Here is a 19,574-nt window from a genome sequence, read left to right on the forward strand (position 1 = left end):
AAGTCTGGAGCAGGTAAGTTTGGACCAAGGATTAACCAGAGAGCATCAGAGAGCCTCAGATTTCAGAGAAGGAAACTGGCCTATGCAATCATGGGATAAAAACAGAGCCAGGTTTTCCAAGGGTTGCATTTCCAAGGAAGAACTCTGTTTCTGCCTGGGCAGTACTCTCCAGAGACTGGGGGGCCAAGGTCATTTAGTAAATCACAGCTCATCACATAGGAGAACCAGAAACATGACAGGAGGAGGAGTGACAGGGACTGCAATTGAGAACATCTGTCCGGTGTAAACATATAAAAAGTCTTTTAATGGTACCACTTAGTCCCTCAGACTTTGACCCCATTCACCAGCTCTACCCCATGAGCATTTGGGCATATGAGGCAGGAACGAGGCTCATCCCTTGGCAGCTGCCTGGTCCAGGGCTGGCCAGTACCTGGGCCTGTACTTCCAGCTGGCTCCTGTGGCTGTCATTAGTGGCTCATAGACAACCGGTCTGTTCTTTCTTAGCTTGGTCAGGGCCTGGAGGGTCTCTTCCCACCTATGACTTATCTGAAGTCTAGCTGGTACTCCGTTCTTTCAGACCAGGGTGAGCCCCTGAAGTCTAGGTTACAGGACATGACATCGCTACAGATGCCATCCTCCTCAACCGTTGAAAACTCAGTAATTCTGAAGCTCACTAGAGCCACGCAGAGCATCCGGGGAAGGGGATGTCAAGAAAGTAAGAGCCTTAGTTTAGCATACACATTTATCTACCTCTTTTATTTTTAATAGCAATAAATGCAAAGAGAATACATTCTTTTCTGATACATTTTAATAAATTAATAAATATTTTATACAATTGAAATATTTTATTACAGATTGAAATATTTTATTTTATGTTAATCTGGTTAACATGGACCTACAAAAAGGCTGATTTTATTTCTCATAGCATATGACAAAAGACCACATTCCACTAACAGAAAAATGAAGCAAAATACTTGTGTATGCAATGTAAGTAGATTTGAGCACTATCCACCGAAGGGAGTGAAGGTCACTAGACTATTATGCTCTATGGGAGTAATGGTCTGCTAACGAAACTTGCAGTTGTTGCCGTATCTACTATTGCCTTTGAAAGGAAACAGATAATTAGACACTATGCATAAAACTCACTAGGTGGATAAATGACCTCGAGTCTGTAATTTCACTTTCAAGAACCAACTGTACAGTCATACAAGCAACTCTACATATTCTCCAAAGGTGGGCAGTGCACTGCGTAATGCAATTTCACTCTCAAATAAAAAATGCTTCCTTACTAACCCTTCCATATACTAACAAAAAGTGAAGTTGTATAAATTAACTAACCCAATTTCTTAGACTTTAAATGAGAAACATATTACAAAAAATTAATATATACATTGATAATAAAGCACAATGTGACACAATTCTAAAAAGTAAAATACTAATGTAAATCCAGTTTCCTTTGTAGATGAAAATAAGTTGCAAAGTGTACAATTATAGCAAATCCTTTCAGTAACAATAAATATATTTTGCTTCACATATTGGCTCAATATCCATTTATTGGATGCCTTATTGTATGCAGGCACTGTGCTAATTTCTAGATCCAGAAATGATGAATATATGTCCCTATTCCAAAGCACTTACAATTAAGTAAGGAAGACAGACATGCAAAGAAACATTTATACAACAACGCGATACTCAGAGGACTGCACCAGTCTCATTATTCCAGGAGCCTTGTTACCCTTGGCACTAAACTCATAATTTGTTGAGTTAGTTACACAGTTAAGGTTGAGAATGTGGTCAAAGTTATTGAAATGAGTAAAGCTACATGACTCATTAAGTTTTTTTAAAACAATGGCATTATTTTATAGAAAATATACTCTATCCAACTGGCTAACAGCACAGAATCTCCACACTTAGATTGTTACCATAAGCTTGGTCTTTTTTGATTTGTAAGCAAACTGTCCTCATTAACTTAACCATCATGGATGTGACTGCTTTGGTTTCTATTTTTTGTATATTTTGGGGGGTCTTTTAAGTTTTTTAGAACCTAATCAACAAAACAAGCAAGCAAGCAAAATATAACCCAAGACATTGAAATAAAGAACAAACGGCCAGTAACCAGGTTTGGGGGAGAGGGATAACAGGGAAAATAGGGGAAGGTCCATCAAGGAACATGTATAAAGGACGCGTGGACAAAACCAAAGGGGGTAGGGTCAAGGGTGGGAGGTGAGGATGGGTGGGGCAGGGGGAAAATGGAAACAACTGTATTTGAACAATAAAAAAATAAAAATAAAAATTCTGAAAAGCACATCCAATGACAAATGATTGACATTAATATTTGGCTTTAAAATTCCTCTCCCAGAAAACGTGTTTGTGATTACACTGATGGACGGTAGAAGGAGACAGAGAGAAAGCACGAGGCTCCAGCTCAAACTGGATTTACAGGAACTAGAGAGCTGGTTAAGGGAAAGAGATGCATGAGTTATCAAGTTCTGCCAGGCTGGTCAGGTGCAACCCACCAAAAAGGTGATAAGCTAGAACAGAGGCAATTATACAAGGAGAATCATGTGCCCCTGGCCATTGGGGCAGGCTTTAAAGTGCTAAGAATTTAAACAAGAAAACAACCGAGGCTTTGATATCAGAAATGTGTGACGCATGCTACTTTTTCAAATACTTGTGCAAACCACCACCTAGGACCAAGGGCTGGAAATTAATACAGGAGGCAGAATTACTTTTCATGTTAGGAAGAACTTTCTGAGAGAACTGTTCAAAAATGAACGTAATGAGCTCTTTACCTCTGAAAGCACTGAATTACAAATTGGAAAAAAAATCATCATTCAAGGATGTGTTACAATTTGGAGGGGCTTTCTATACCAGGTTGAAAGCTATATTAAATTCCAAGGTTATTTTCAAGTTTCAATATGATTTAGAAGAGTTATCTTTTAATGTGTATAACAGTATCATCCTCAGATTAAATCCCCTATTTAGATATTAAATTTGATTAAGCATCATAGTGTCACCAAATTATTTATAAATACATCTAGATTTTTAAGATAGATATTCTTTCAAATAACACAATCTTTAACTAGAATCACTATATTTAGTTACAAGTGTAGCTGTAACAATTTAGATCAAAGTTCCAGGTACTGGTCTTTCAGTTTCTAATTACTGTAAAACAAGTGTGCGCCTATGGTAGACAGAAGGAACACTCCTTATTAGTGGTGTACCATAAATGTCAGCACCATTTACAGACTTTTTCCTGAGTAATTAAAACAAACAAGTTTCCTTCCATAACAATGCTCCTGAAATGATGTAGTGTTAAGACTCAAGCCCTACTGAAATCTTGAGTATGCAGAACCATTGAAATCAAGTTACAAAACTGCTCAATTGGAGGAGGAAGCAGTCTTACATCATAAAACTATTACGTAAAAATGTGTAAATAGAATATAGAAATCTTTGGTTATACATTCCTGTGTAGGAGTTTATTGGGCTAATCATCTGCCACATGCCAGTTTTTGATTATCTGTTTTACTCTAAATATGGCTTTTACGCTGAACAGAAATCTGCTTCCCTACAAATTCCAGCCTTTGTTTTTACTTGCCCTCTAGAGCTGCCTATTGGAAGACATATTTGAGTCTTACAAATTCCATTCTCAATGTAAGATATTCCAAACACTGGATTCAATTAAACTGAGAATGATGATCTAAAAGTAACATATATATTCAACAATATATTTAATCATTACATTTTGCTTCCAAATCTCAAAATGCAAACAAATGCTTTCCTCTACACTTGATTCTGATTCCCAGATGGCATAACTTGAGCTAGGAACACTGAACACACATTGCTCTTCTTGGTGTCTGGGAAAAACAAAATTACATTGCAGGAGGAGGTCACGCTTTATCTGTGATAAAGACCTCTGTCCATCCCTAGACTAGAGTTGACTGTTACAGGAATGAAGTTACAGAAATTTTGATTACTCGAATATTCTTCATATGCTCCATCTCCCAGGCAATAGGTGGACAAAAGGTGTTCCACATTTTAAATCAAGTTTGAAGATCACTCTAGGAATGCCCATTAACTTTGAATTTATTTCATAAAAATGTTGAATTTAACCTTCTTCATTCTATCTTTAATAACACCATATACCTACTTTCAGTTTTAGAAGATATTACATTAGAATTTTTTTTTTTTTGCATCAACAGTCCCAATGTAGTGGAGCAAGACAAATGACAAAGGATTAGAAATGTTAAATGGAATATCCCTCAGGACTGAAAGCAACATGGACACCGAGCACACTCATTTTGTCTCTCACACTGCGGCACTGGCTGAAGGGTGATAATGAAAGGGAATCAGGCTTTAGAGAGAAAAAAAAACTTAAGGAAGGGCCCAATGATAAAAGAATATTATTCCTTCTTCTCTAGCCTTACAGGCAGGAAAAATAGCTCCTTCTGGGGGTAATGAGAATAGATTACTGAAGCTTGCGTGTCAGAGACCCATGCATTAGTTTCTCCTTTCTGGAAGAGACTAACAATTCCTAGAGTCAGTGATTAAAACAGTATTTTAAATACTTTATTTATATATGCTTACCAGTTCAGAAAATTCACATGTGTATAGGTCACCCAATGTTATGGACTTAATTTGCTTTGAGAGACAGAGAGAGAGACACTGGAGAGAGAGAGAAACAGAGACACGCAGAACCAACTAAGGTCAAGAGGGAGGAAGATCAATTCTACAGAATTGTTTTTATACAATTGTCATCTAAGGACAGTCCCTGATTTTGTAATTACACGATACTTTAGTCTAATAGCCTGTTCTATATTGAAAAATATATTTGAACCGTATGACTGCATACATTTACATGGTAAAAGAACCTTCATTTAGGTGTATTTCCATTTTGGAACATATTTCTAAAGAATATGTTCAGTTACTACAGAGTGTGAGAAACCACATTTAGTTCCAAATAAATTCAATCTGCACATTACCTGAGCTGTAAATAGTAGGTATTAAAACCTAAAATGCTTATATCTTTTAAACTAATTAAAGAAACATACCCTGTTGCAAAACAATAATCCTAGCTGAGAATATTGTTTGGGTTAAGTGATTGAACATCTAAACAGAAGTAGGTTGTGAATACTATGATTAATACCAAAAGTCCAGTCACTTGTTTTAAAGTTGGAAAATCATTCACTATGAATAAATTACTAAAGTAACAAACCAACATGGTGCTTTACAGTTGGTATGTATCACCACAGAAAACTGATACGGGACGAATTTAAATGCTGAAGTTCCTAATTACAACACAGATTTGGACATCTAATGGTTTAGGAAATTCAACAAAAATGATCCATTTATCCAGAGGCCAGATTTTCTATATTCTCAGTTATGTTGGAATCTGGCAATGATACAGAAAAAGTATTTTAGCATTTCTACCCAACAATCTAAGAACTCCACTCCAATGGGTTACACGTTAAGATAAACTCAGGTCAGTGGAACATAAAACTAATAATTAAATCAAGAATGTTAATTTATTGACCTTGAGCCAGAAATTAAGAGAGATATGATACTGCTAGAAATTGAAGCCAACTGAACTGAGAACTAACAGACAGCAAATTTAAAAAGCGTTTCAGTGACTGCTGATAGCACTGTGAAATTTCTCATGGTACATTATCCTCTTGATGAAGAGGTGAATCATTAAATAAAAGCTGAATCATAAAAAAAGTTAAACCATGTTTAGTGGGCAGTTTAGAGGGCTGAGGAACCACACTGCATTTTAGAGAAATTTGTGAACAAAACAATGGTGAAAGAAAAGGATTTAAAGAAGCTGACTATGGTCGCAAAGAGTAAGAATTCAACAACGCTTACACCTGGAGTAACAAGGTAGGATTCTCCCTTCTTCGTAGTTTATTTTCCACTTCATATAGTATAGAGTGCACATAATTCATTCTTACCACCTGAAGAGATTTCTCCAATCCACATAGCACCGATCTTTGAACTTTCTTTTATTTTCACTAGTCTTTCATGGATGAAGTACTTTAAAAATTAAAACATTAAAGTCTAAGATTTTCACTTACATATGAAAATATTAAGTATTCTGGATTATATGCAGTACAATTTTTGGTACAGTGTATTTGTATTTTAAGTTTCTGGGAGCTGCTTATTCTTATATGGTGTACATTCATAGTAATTCGCTAATAGAATATACAATTTTAATTTATTAAGATGTAAAGACCTTTTTATCAACTATTAATGTTAACAAATTTACTGTAGGTTTCTGGAACCAGAATAGTTTTACGATGTCTAAGTACACACTACTCTTAGAAATGATTGGAAAACCATGGATCCCTGTATTTATTAAACTGAATCACCTGGCAGTAAAATTCAGTTAAGGCTCTCGGCATTGGTGAGACTTCCTCCCACTCAGACCTGCTGCTGTGGTAGACCTGCACTTCATCCGTGATTTCATCTGGTGCATAGTCACCACCTAATATATAAATTTTATCTTCAATTCCAACTGCACCTGCATTAAAGCCTGCACATTCAAAAGATCCTTCACCCTTCCAGACACAAGTGTCTGGACAAAAACTATAAACCTTATAGGTGGAAAGATCACATATATAGAGCGTGCAGTTTACGGGGACAGCTTTAATTAATGTTGCATGAAAAAACTGCCCAAACTCTGCGACTAATTCGGACCACTGATCAGTTGTAGCATTGTATTTAAAAAAGCAATCAAGCGATGGGTTAAAGGCATCTGTAATCTCTACCTCTGATCCAAGAACATAAATTACATTTTGGCATGCACTTGCCTCGGGGTAGTATATGCCCCTGGGTAACGGGCTCACAGACACCCATTCTTTGGAAAGAGGGTTATAAGATTCAACATCTAAGAGGCTTTTAATGTCCTGAGATCCTGTAGTCTTTCCACCTATGACAAATAACCTATTAAGAGCCATAACGGATGTATGCATGGTTCTGGGTGTTTTCATAGTTGATACCAGGAAGAAATCATTTGTGACTGGACAGTAGCACCAGGTTTGATCAGTGGCATCGTGATATGACTCTGCAATATGAAGCCGAACCGTTCTACAACACGACCCTTTGCAGCCACCTGTCAAGAATATTTTTTCTCCGTAACTTGACAGACTAGATCCTGGCAAATCAATCAGGTGTGATTGTGGCAGTATCTTCCACGAATCAGTTTTAATATTATAGCAAAATGTATATTGCTTTTCTCCATTTTCCTCAGTTTTGTGAACAAATATGTATTTTTCAGTTGTGGATGGTCGGGCATCAGGGAAAAGTCCACCAGAACCTTGCACACACTTAATTGCATCCAAGATTATGTCAAAACAGTCTGTGCTTTTGAGCAAACACTCTTCACTGAGAAGACAGTCTTGAAGTGTCTCCTCAGGTAACTGATGTAATCTTACTTTTTTAATCAAATAAGGTAGATGCTTTTGCCTTGATTCTAAGTTATATTTAGTCCAATTAAGAACAACTTTCAGTACAGTTTCTTCTTCAGGAACGTCTAATTCATCTGATTCCAGACATTTCTGTAGTATTCCAAAATTCATCTCTAAGAAATCACTGGATTTAAATAATAAGGAAAAGTGATGTTGTACAAAGTATAATGCATGATTAAATAAGCGGGTAGAGCCGTAGCTATCTGACATAGATAACAACTGTAAACAATTGACAATATTAATACTTTTTATTAAAAAGTCACTGCAAGCTTTGGATAGGAAGGAAACTTGAAGAAATGATGACAACTGGAAGAACATTTCCACATTGTCATCTGTTATCTTTGTTTTCCCAGTATAGGCATAGTCAAGAAATGCTTTTACTGCTTTAGAGGACAGATTAGTAATGGTAACACTTCCACCATCTCTTTCTTTCATGTTTACTTCAAACATAGCCCTGCAAAAATGAAGAACATAGAAGAGGAAGTAAACAGGAATATTCTATTACATGATAATTTTCAATATTAACTTTAAAAATTTCCTCTAACAAGTTGATTTAAAATATATTTATAAAATATATTTCAAAGCATCCTAAAAAACTAGTTTAATGTCTAGAATAGTTATATACGATACTATGTTTCCGTAAAACATATGTATTACACAACTCCCACAATGCAAAATATATACATTATATCAGAGATATAGCAACTAATCCAAACAAGGCCATAAAAAGATTCAGATTTTGTATACTGATTTGACATTCTTATATATTATTCATAAAATCAGGGTAAAATCTCTCTAATGGCTGAATTTACTTATTTATGAGTTAATTAGTATCAACCCTTCAGGTAATAATTAAAATTACTTAAGATATGTAATGCTTCTGGGTTTAGTATTTAAAAGTCTTTCAAACTAATTTTCACTGTGGCAGCAGTGAGACCTGGGAAAGATGGACCTCAGTGCGGTATCAGGTGTCTCTGCCGCGTCTGTGTGGGGAAATCCTCCAAATAAACAAACACACATCCAAAAGGACACGTGTCATACAGCACTTCAGGAAAAAGGGAATGAGATTTCATAAAACTGAACAGTAACAGTGCATCACACCTAAGGCCAGATATCTAGTAAGTGGTAGGGCCGGGGTTTAGATTTAGAGCACGTGTACTGGGAGGCTGAGTACTTAACCGTTACACTACACTGCTTCCTCTGATGAGGGGGCGGCATGAGGATAAGGGAGCAGAAAGGAATTACTTGGAGGAGAACCTGGATTAGAATAGAGGGCGAGAAACTGGTGGAACCTGAGAGGGAGCAAAGAGCAATTAGGGCTCCAGTGAAGTGTGAAGAAGAATAACTGAAGTGCCCTGAGAAAGGAAATGGAAATAAAAATGAAAACATATAATTAGGCAAACAGTTAATAAAAATTGTATTTTTATCCTAAATCTTGGTTTTTTTAAGTAAGTTTGTTTATTAGAGATTTAAACCCTACTTACTTCAAATAAAAATTACTTCCAAAATTGAACATAATGCAAAATACTGCAGTGAGGACTTGACTTCATTGCAGTGTGACTAACAGGGCCAGGTCCAGGATGCCACCGAGAAGTCTGTGTGTCTGACCAAGAGGCCTCCCAGGGTGGGTCATGTGTCTACCCTTAACCTTGCAGAATCAAACACCCAATGTCAAAACAGTGGGTTGTTACAGTATCACGACTAGGACACTCCTTGTAAGATGATCTACCTGGGGAACCAGCTTATATTCAGTAGGTTGCCTAAAATTAGAACATGTTGGGCGCTCTCCAGAAATGCTCCGTACCTCAGGAGCATCTTTGCCAGACAGGACAAAACCTGAAACCCTCTGGGTCAGAGTGCCTCTCCTCCGGATATCCCATGGATGGAATACATGACCCTGAAATGTACCTTCCTCTCAAGACTCCTCATGTTCTTTGAACTTGGCTTCCATTTTGGATGAATCTCTCCCTTCCTCTTTTTCTAAAAGACACAGTGCAGATATCCCCCAAATGAAACTGACCCCAGATCAAAACAATTTTCCCCTGATCATTTTAAGGGACTAATGTTCTACAGAACTTTTGGAAATGCTGGCCTGCAAAGACCTAAGATTTACAAAAGATAGTACCAATTTTCATACTCAAACATCATTAGTTAATCTAGCTTCTGATTAGCTGTTTTTGAGAATTAAAATTTACTGCTGAATGCTCCTGTGGGTGGAAAATTGAGTTTTGAAATGTAATTATCCATATCATAAAATCTGAGGCACAAACAAGGTGAGGTACCTGAAAAAGTCACTGCATGCTGCTAACACACAACGATGACACGGGATTATTTCATCTCTCACAATTATTTTGAAATCATAGAAGACATTTTGTTCTCTAAAGTTCTGCAGTACACTTAAGATTTTCTGTCCATGATCTTCTGACACAAGAAAGTCGTTAATCTTCTCAGATGAAATTCCATTACATGAGCTGTGTTGATTGAAATCATATGAATTATCCATAGCCAATTTCTATCTCTTCTTAGAACTGAAATGAAGAAAAAAATCACTGAAGTACAGTCCTAACAAAACTTTCAAATCAAATTTGCCTTAGTTATCAATTACAAAAATGCTCACTGGGAACAATCTTAAGATAGTAAACTTGTTCTAAACATGTGTTTTCATGACATTTAAAAGTAAATTCCTTTTGAACTTTTATAAATATTGTGCTCACTGGAATAAAGATTATATCATTAAGGGATAAAATTCACGGCTATACAAATGTGTTAAGTAGCACAATTTATAAGCTGTATAAATAGCTTATATAGGATCTTACAACATGACTAGCCCTGGTATGTGGAAGAGCTATTATTTACATAGCGATCATCATTTGGGTAAATACCCAACACATCCTGCTCCCTGCCCACTCATTTTCTTCTGGTGGCAAAGCAGATGTTAAAGTGTCGATTTTGAAGCATAGATATTGTCTTTTAGGGTTAGACTTTTAAAAGACAACTGATTGGAAAAAAATCAATGTTAAATTATATTAACTAGTTATGGATTTTACTAAGGAAGAAAAAGGCAAGCATTGGTCCACGTTGGCCCATTTGAAAGAAGAAAGAAACAGCAAATAACTTTATTTTAAAGGCCTTTTAAACATGAGGTAAGAAATCCCAGATAGTTGAAGGCCAGATAATTGACTTTTCCAAACCTGAAATTCAGTTCTAAGCATGAAAGTTTATACCATCAAAAGCGAGGAAGTGAGAAACAGAACAGAAAAGAAGACTAGAAACTAGAGGAGCCAGAGAAATAGAGAACCTTGATTCCTTAGTATAGCTCTGTTTTGGTTACCTATTGCTTTACAAATCATCACTAAAATTTAGTAGTTTAAGACAATTTAAAATCTCCCATGGTTCTGGGAGATTAGCTGACGCTTCTTGCTTGGGGTTAGAGTCAGGTGGCAGCTCTGACTGAAGTCCCCTGAGGGCCTGACTGTGTTACAGGTCCAATGTGAATTCTTCACTCACATTTCTTTTTTTTTTTAAATTAATTAATTTATTTTTATTCAATTACAATGGTCTGCATTTTCTCCCCATCCCTCCACCCCACCCCAGCCAGTCCCACCTCCCTCCCCCACCTCTACCCTCCCCCTTGATTTTGTCCTTGTGTCCTTTATAGTAGCTCCTATAGACCCCTCTCCCCACTATCCCCTCCCCACTCCCCTCTGGCTATTGTTACAATGTTCTTAATTTCAATGTCTCTGGTTATATTTTGTTTGCTTTTTTCTTTTGTTGATTATGTTCCAGTTAAAGGTGAGCATCAGCAAATGAGTGGATCAAAAAATTATGGTACATTTACACAATGGAATTCTATGCAGCAGAGAGAAAGAAGGAGCTTATACCCTTTGCAATGGCATGGATGGAACTGGAGAGCATTATGCTAAGTGAAATAAGCCAGGCGGTAAGGGACAAATACCATATGATCTCACCTTCGCTCACCTTTCTGATGCTTCAAATGGGACTGCTAGAACAGATGGGACTCTTTCTCTCCCCATGCGCTCTCCCCACACGGCTAGCTCGTACCTCCTCATACATGGCAGTCTCGTGATATCTGGACTTCTTTCATGGAGGCTCGGTTCACCCAAAGGGGCTGTTTGAAGCCTGGGTGGAAACCCAACACTGGAGAAGCAGACTCAGTGGTTCTGAAGCATCAATCAAAGCTACATTTTAGGACTGAGACAATCTACTGCTGTGCACAGTAACCATGAATCACGTATAGCTATTTAAATTTAAATTCCTTAAAATTCAATAGTTAAGTAATCAGTAGCCATATATAGTGTCATGGTTACTTTTATGTGTCAGCTTCACTGGGCCACAGGGTACCCATATACAGAATGGGGTAAAAGTAGGTTTATAGTAATATAAGAATACTCAGGACTAAACTCACAACTATAACCTACTTCTGCCCCACCCTGTATTTGGCTAAACATTGTTTGTGGGTGTGTCTGTGAGGGTGTTTCTGGATGAGATTAACATTTGAACCAGTAGACTGAGGAAAGCAGACTGCTTTCCCTCCTGTGAGTGGGACTCATCTAATCCGCTGAAGGCCTGAAGAAAACAAAAGGTTGAGTAAGAAAGAATTCTTTCTCTCTGCCTTTGAGTTGGGACATCAGCTTTCTCCTACTCTGAACTAAGACTTTAATTACAACTTTACTATCAGCTGTCCTGGGTTTTCCAGCTTGCTGACTGCAGATTTTGGGACTTCTCAGTCTCCATAAACACATAAGCCAACCCCTTATAGTAAATCAGTGTATCAGTCCACCTATCCAGCCAGCCAGCCCTCCAACTGGTTTGTTTCTCTGGGAACCCCAACTAATGTATGCGGTCAGTGCCTATTGTATTGTATAGCATGTATACGGTAAGTTCCACTGGACAGCTGATGAACTATTTATATTACGAATAGTATGCCTGTATAGCAGTGTCTGGTTGTTAAGTGTCAGCGTGTGTACATGCATAATAGGATGTAATTGGCAGGATTATTGGAAAAATAATTTACCTGCAATGATTTTGTGAGCATTGTACTGAGTAGCTGTAAGTAGGGAGACATTAAGAATGAGCGTGGGTGAAATGGAAGGAAAGTGATAATGAGAGGATTGGGGGTAGTTCTGAACCAAGTGTTACTCCTGATCTATTTCTCAAGTCTAGCAATAGGCTGGAGCATCAGTCTGTTACTGCAAAGAAGGGCCTTGTCTCCACAGTCTGCCTCAGAGTGTAACCATAATTTAACATTTTAATTAAAATACATTTTCTCAAGGCTGCAGCCAACCTTCTATTTTCTTGGATTGTGTAACTAAAAACCTGTGTTTTTACCCCTTGTCTAGCCTTTTTTACAGCTTAGAGAAGTCGGCTCCGGGGGAGAAATGACTGCTCCTCACCAGCTGTGAAAATCCATAGGTGTCCGCAGGAAATCTACCAATTCCTGTTTGAAAAGAGATTGCACTGAAGAGAGGAGAGGAAGCCGCCTCCCTTTCCCATGCTCCCCGTCTCAGGAGAAGCAGCACACTCCCCACTCCCTGATCTCTTTGTTCTGCTTTACCTCTAAATCCTTTTAAAAACCTCCACCTGCACTGAAATTTTAAGATGGGTTTTTCTGATGACACAAGTCTCCCATCTTCTTGAATTGCAGGCAATTTGAATTTCTCTTTCCTTTTTAACCAGTACCTGCTTCACAGGTTTGGCTTTCATTGCCACAGGCAGCCGAGCCTGGGTTTTTGTTATAAGAGAACCATAAAATTGGATGGGAAATTTAGTCTCTACCCACCCAAATCAGCATAAGTAGAATAGAGAGCACAGAAGTGTAACGAGATGCCTCAACTCTCCAATTTTCCCGCTGGAGTAATGTCAGAGAAGACTGCATGGAGAGCCAGGCCATTAATCTCTGCAGAGTGATAACAGTGTCCATCAATCACCTCCCCCTCACTGTAAGTGGAGACCATGTGGCACATGGGGAGCCTGCACTTCTACTCCCAGCTGGCACTAATATGGGAGTCCTCCCTCTCCTTGCTGGGGTCAAGTCAAAGGCCTAGTGCAGAGTCAAGAATTTCAGAATTTCACCCTCACTCAGTAGCAACTAACTAGCCAACCTCACATGAAGTCAGTGGAGGCCACATCAGGAACAGCAACAAGGTGCTCCTCCCTCTCCCAGCCAGAGTGGTATCAGAGGATGCAGAGAGGGGAGGCCTGAATTCCCAATTCTATCCAGTAGTAAAAAGGAGACCCTCCTATCCTAGATGTCAGCATAGGTGAGGTATAGAATCTGGACTCCCACCCCAACCTGGAAGTAATTAGGTGATGACCTTAATTTAATATAGCAGTGTCAGAAAAGACCTGCTAAAATTCAAAATTTAAATAAGTTCCAGAGTCTTACAAGATAGTAGTCGAAGGACCAGGAATATATCCAACTGAATGAGACAAACAATCAACAAATACCAACACTGAGATGACAGATATTAGAATTACCTGCTAAGAATTTTAAAAGTCATCACAAAAATGCTTCAAAAAGAAATTATAAATATGAAGCAAATGAAAAAATAGAAAATCTTAGTAAAGAAAGAGAAGTTCTAAAGAAGAACTAAACTAAAAATTTAGAACAAATAGAATAGCCAAACATAACAGAGGGGACAAAAAAAGAAAGCATCAATGAGCTCGAAGAGAAAACAATAGAAACTATACAATCCGAACCTTGTGTAACACAATGAAAACACAGACTGAAAAGGGGAAAATCAGACTGAAAAACAAATGAACAACTTGAAGAACATGTGGGACTGTAATAAAAACCTGAAACCTATGCCATCAAGGAGACTAAAAAAGTACTTGAAGAAACAATGACTGAAAATGTCCAAAATTTGGCAAAAGACATAAACCTACAGATTTGTGAATATAAGTGAAGCCCAAACAAGATAAATCTAAAGAAATCTATGCCAAGGAACATCACAGTCAAACTTCTAAACACTAAAGACACACATACAAATTTTGCAAGCAGTGAGAAACACCTTATTTTTAAGGAAAAATCAATTTGAATTTAGTATGAATGCTACAAACAACTCTACACATAATAATTTGATAGTGCAGGTGAAACAGACTAATTCCTAAAAAAAAAACCCCACATTACTACAACTCAATCAAAATGAAATACAAAATTTGAACAGCCCTGTAACTGCGAAGGAAATTAAATTCATCAAGTTTAAAGAAGAATTAATACTGACCCTATATAATTTCTCCCAGAATGTAGAACAGAAGGAAATATTTCCTGACTAATTTCATCAAGTCAGTATTATTGTGGTACCCAAAGAGAGACAGTACAATAAAATCCCCCAAAGTACAGAACAATATCCCTCACAAAGATAGATTTTAAATTTTTTTAAAAAATCAGCAAAAAAATCAAAAATATATAAGAGGAATTATATACTATGACCAAGAAGGTTTATCCAGGGATGTAAGCGTGGTTCAATGCTTGAGTATCAATCAATGTTACCCACCACTGAAGCAAGTTATAAAAGAAAAATTACATGATCATACCAGCTGACACAGTATAGTCATGCACCACTTAACAATGATCCATTCGGAGAAGCAAGCCACTTGGTGATTTTGTCATTGTGCAAACATCATAGTGTATACTTACATAAACCTAGATGGTGTCGCCTACTACACATCTAGGTTACATGGTATACCACTGTCACATATGTGGTCATTGTTGACTGAAATGTCATTATGTGGTGCATGACTGTAAAAGCATTTAAAACCCCAACACCCATTCCTGAAAAAAACCTCTCAGCAAACAAGGAACAGAGAAAACTTCCTCCACTTGATGAAGGACATCTATAAAAAACCTAGAGGTAACATCCTACTGAATGGCAGGAGACTGATTGCTTTTGCTCTAAGATGAGGAAAATGGCCAGGGTGTCCACTCTCACCACTGCTATGCATCATAGCAATAGACATTCTAGTCAATATTCCAAGGCAAAAAAAATCTGTTATAAAAAGGTATAGACACTGGAAAGAAAGTGTCTCTATTTACTGATGACAAGATTGTCTATGTTGAAAATCCCAAGTACTCTAAAAAAATTCATAAAATTAGTAATTTGGTTCAGCAATTCCATAGGATAAAAATCTAACATACAAAAGTTAATTGTTTTCTATTTGTGTCTGCAGTAAATCTACCAATTCCTGTTCATACCAAAGGCAGGAACACATGGAAACTAAAATTTCAAATGTAATACCATTTATAATAGCTAAAAAAGAGAGAAATACTTATGTATAAATCTAACAAAATGTGTACTGGTCCTGTACATTGAAAACTACAAAATGCTGACAAAAAAAAATCAAAGAAACCTATAAGAAATGGAGAGATGAGTCATGTTCATGAATTAGAAAAATCAGCATAGTAGAGATGTCACTTCTCTCCATAGCAGTATTCAGGTTTAACACAATTTGAATCAAAATTCCTGGAAGATTTTTTGTAGAGATAGATAAGATTATTCTAAAACTTATATGGAATAACATAGAAACTAGAATAGCCAACATAATTTTGAAAAATAATAATAACTTGGGAAGAATCAGTCTACCTAATTTCAAGACTACTACAGCTACAGTAATCAAACTGTGATATTGGTGGATCACACAGATCAGTGGAATAGAATATATGACTAAGGAGTAGCCCCACTCAAGTAAAGCTGATTACTTTTTTCATCTCCTCCCATCACCCCCCCCCCCCCATCCCAGCCATCCCCACCTACCCCCTCGATTCTACCCCCCGCTTTGGCTTTATCTATGTGTCCTTTATACATGTTCCTTCACAACCCTTCCCACTTTCCCCCCATTATCCCCTCCCACCTACCCTCTGGTTACTGTTAATTTGTTCTTTATTTCCATGTCTCTGGTTCTATTTTGCTCACTTGTTTTGTTGATTAGCTTCCACTTATAGATGATATCATGTGGTATTTGTCTTTCACCACCTGGCTTATTTCACTTAGCATAATGTTCTCCAGTTCCATCTATGCTATTGCAAAGGGTAGGAGCTCCTTTCTTTCTGCTGCATAGTATTCCACTATGTAAATGTACCACAGTTTTTTGATCCACTCATTTACTGATGGGCACTTACATTGCTTCCAACACCTGGCTATTGTAAATAATGCTGCTTTGATGCCACATGGGATGCATAGGTTCTTTTGAATTGGGTGTTTCAGGATTCTTAGGGTATAATCCCAGCAGAGCCAACTGATTTTTGACCAAAGCTCCAAAGCAAGTCCATAATGGTGAAGCAAATGGATGTTCACAGGTCAAAAAAAATTAACTCAAAATGAATCATAGATTTAAATGTAAAACTATAAAATTTTTAAAAGAAAATACAGGAGACAATCTTTGTAACTAGGGATTGATCAATCAGTTATTAGACATGACATAAAAAGCACAATCCATGATATAGAGGCGAAAAGTTGATAAACTGAATTTTATCAAAAACTAAGAACTGTCCCTCTGTGAAGGGCTCGTTAAGAGGATGAAAAGACAAGCTATATGCTGAAGAAACTAACTGCAATGAAATCTGATGAAGGATTCATATCTAAAATATATAAAGAACTCGCAAAACTCACCAGGGAAAAAGGCCTGGCTGGGTAGCTCAGTTGGTTGGAACATCATCCCATACATGAAAAGGTTGCAGGTACAGTCCCCGGTCGGGGTGTGTATAGGAGGCAACTGATTGATGTTTCTCACATCAATATATCTCTCTGTCTCTGTCTCTCTCTGTCTGTCTCTCTCTCTCTCTCCTTCTCCTCCTCCTCCTTTCTCCCTAAATATCAATAATTAAAAAAAAAACCTCGCCAGCAAAAAGCACACACACATACACAGATCAAATAATCCACTTAAAAACAGACAAAAGACATGAAGAAATACTTCATCAAAGAATATATACACATGGGAAATATGCATGTGATATGATGTTCAATATCATTAGTCATTATAGGAATGCAAAATTAAGACCACAATGAAGTATTTATTACTACCCATCCATTAGAATGGTTAATATAAAAATAGTCATAACATCAAATGCTTAAGAGGATGTAGTGATACTGGATCTCTCATACATTGCTAGTGAAAATTATTTGGCAGTTTCTTAAAAACTTGAACATAAGATAGTGATGGTATCTAGCCAGGGAACTTGATGGCACAGTTCTGCCTGATTTGAGATCCTAAACAACAAGCCTTACTTGGCTTAGGACATAGTTATACTGCCCACCTGGGCAGGGAAGTTAATTTTAGTCCCGTGCTAAAGTGCTAAGTGCAGTCCACAGTCCTACCCCATCAAGTAACCTGGCCAGAGGACCTGGGAAACTGACGAGCCCAGCAGTGCTTAAGCAGAACACGGAGCCAGTGATTCCACCCATCTTCAAAGCCCAGCTGGTGAACCCATTAGGCCAGGGAGGTTGGTGCACAGTTTGATCTTCTTCAGGTTCCTACCCAGCAAGACATACCAGCTGTGGAGTCTGTGACACAGACCCACCCAGGCTTGGAAAGCAAATACGAAGGCCTGCTTAGGGCTGAATACAGCCTGCAGGCCTACCAAAGAGGAAGCCTAACCAGAATACCCGGGAAACTTCATAGCCTCACATACAGCTCCACTTACAACAGTACTGGAGCAGAGAGGTGAGCTAACGTGACACCACCAAATGAAAGTAATAAAGCTCCGGTAACTAACCTTAAAGAAACAGAGATTTTTGAACTGTCTGCAAAGAATTCAGAATAGTCCTCTTACAGAAATTTACTGAACTACAAGAAAACACACATAATTAAATGAAATGAGGAACAAAATGAGAATTTCAACAAAGAAGTAAAAGCCATTTAAAAATACCCAGAAATTTTAAAGTTGAAAATTGCAATCCATGACTGGCCTAAAGAATTCATTGGAGAGCTTAAACATCAGACTCAATCAAGCAGAAGAAAGAGTCAGTGTACGAGAAGGAGGAGCTCAAAGGAAAATAAAGAGTGGACACAGACCATGGAGTCACGGGACACCATCAAAAGAACAATATATGCATTACAAGAATGCCAGACTAAGGAAGAGGAAGGAGAAGGCACAGAAAGTATTTTTAAAGCAATAATGGCTGAAGACTTCCCAAACCTGGGGACAGAAATGGACATCCAGAGTTATGAGGCCCAAAGGATTACAAATAGGTTTAACCCAGAAAGGGCTACACAGAGATACATTATAATGACATTATCAAAAGCCAAAGACAGAAAGCAGCAGAAGAGCAAAACAGCAGACTCCCACCCCCAATAAGACTATGAGCAGACATTTTGTAGGCCAGTCGAGAACAAGGCAATATATTTAAAATACTGACAGGAAAAAAATTATCAGCTAAAAATATTATACCTGGCAAAGCTGTCTTCCAGAAAAAATGAGAGATAAAAACTTAAAAAAAAAAAAACCCAAAACGAAAGCTATGGGAGTTCATTACCACTAAACCAGCTTTACGAGAAATACCAAAGTAAGTTCTTTAAGCAGAAATTGGACACCAATCAACATCATGAAAACATATGAATGTAAACATAACACTGACAATAAGTAAATATAGTGCCAAAGTCAGATTCTCTACTATTGTAATGGTAGTACATAATTCATTGACAACTCTAATTTAAAAGTTAACATATTAAAATAACCATAAATACAATAATTTGTTACAGAATACATACTATAAAATTTATGTAAATTGAAATATCAAGCCCTGGCTGATGTGGCTCAGTGGATTGAGTGCTGACCTGTGAATCAGAGTCACCGGCCCAATTCCCAGTCTAGGGCACAAGCCTAGGTTGCAGGCCAGGTCCCCGGTATGGGGTGCACGAGAGGCAACCACACATTGATGTTTCTCTCCCTCTCTTTCTCTCTCCCTTCCCCTCTCTCTAAAAATAAGTAAATAAAATCTTTTTAAAAACTTTAAAAAATCAGTAACCTAAAATATATGGGGGGAGCAAAAGTATCCAGTTTACATATATATGTTATAAAAATTAAGTTATGAGCTTAAAGGGTGTTATATTTTATGTAAGCCTCATGGTAACCAATAAGGAAAAACCTGCAGG

At 37.5% G+C, this 19,574-nt stretch overlaps 1 protein-coding gene across 8 annotated transcripts in view; it reads right to left on the reverse strand.

Annotated features, from left to right (window-relative positions):
• Window positions 1-771: 771 nt before the first annotated feature.
• Window positions 772-19,574, reverse strand: part of KBTBD3 (kelch repeat and BTB domain containing 3) — a 30,635-nt gene continuing 11,832 nt past the window's right edge. The window contains exons 2-5 of one of the 8 annotated variants that reach the window (XM_045204004.3): window positions 12,878-12,921; window positions 11,442-11,603; window positions 9,746-9,991; window positions 772-7,917 (exon numbers count right to left, since the gene is read on the reverse strand). In XM_045204004.3, coding sequence (XP_045059939.2) covers window positions 6,315-7,917; window positions 9,746-9,966 — 1,824 coding nt within the window. In that variant the 5' untranslated portion in view covers window positions 9,967-9,991; window positions 11,442-11,603; window positions 12,878-12,921 and the 3' untranslated portion in view covers window positions 772-6,314. Of the gene's footprint in view, window positions 7,918-9,745; window positions 9,992-11,431; window positions 11,645-12,812; window positions 12,833-12,877; window positions 12,922-19,574 lie in introns of those variants that run through there. The other 7 variants (XM_053924198.2, XM_045204003.3, XM_045204005.3 and 4 more) reach the window with 7 other exon arrangements.

The sequence above is a fragment of the Desmodus rotundus genome, chromosome 5 (assembly GCF_022682495.2).
Source record: "Desmodus rotundus isolate HL8 chromosome 5, HLdesRot8A.1, whole genome shotgun sequence".
NCBI classification, from domain to species: Eukaryota; Metazoa; Chordata; class Mammalia; order Chiroptera; family Phyllostomidae; genus Desmodus; species Desmodus rotundus.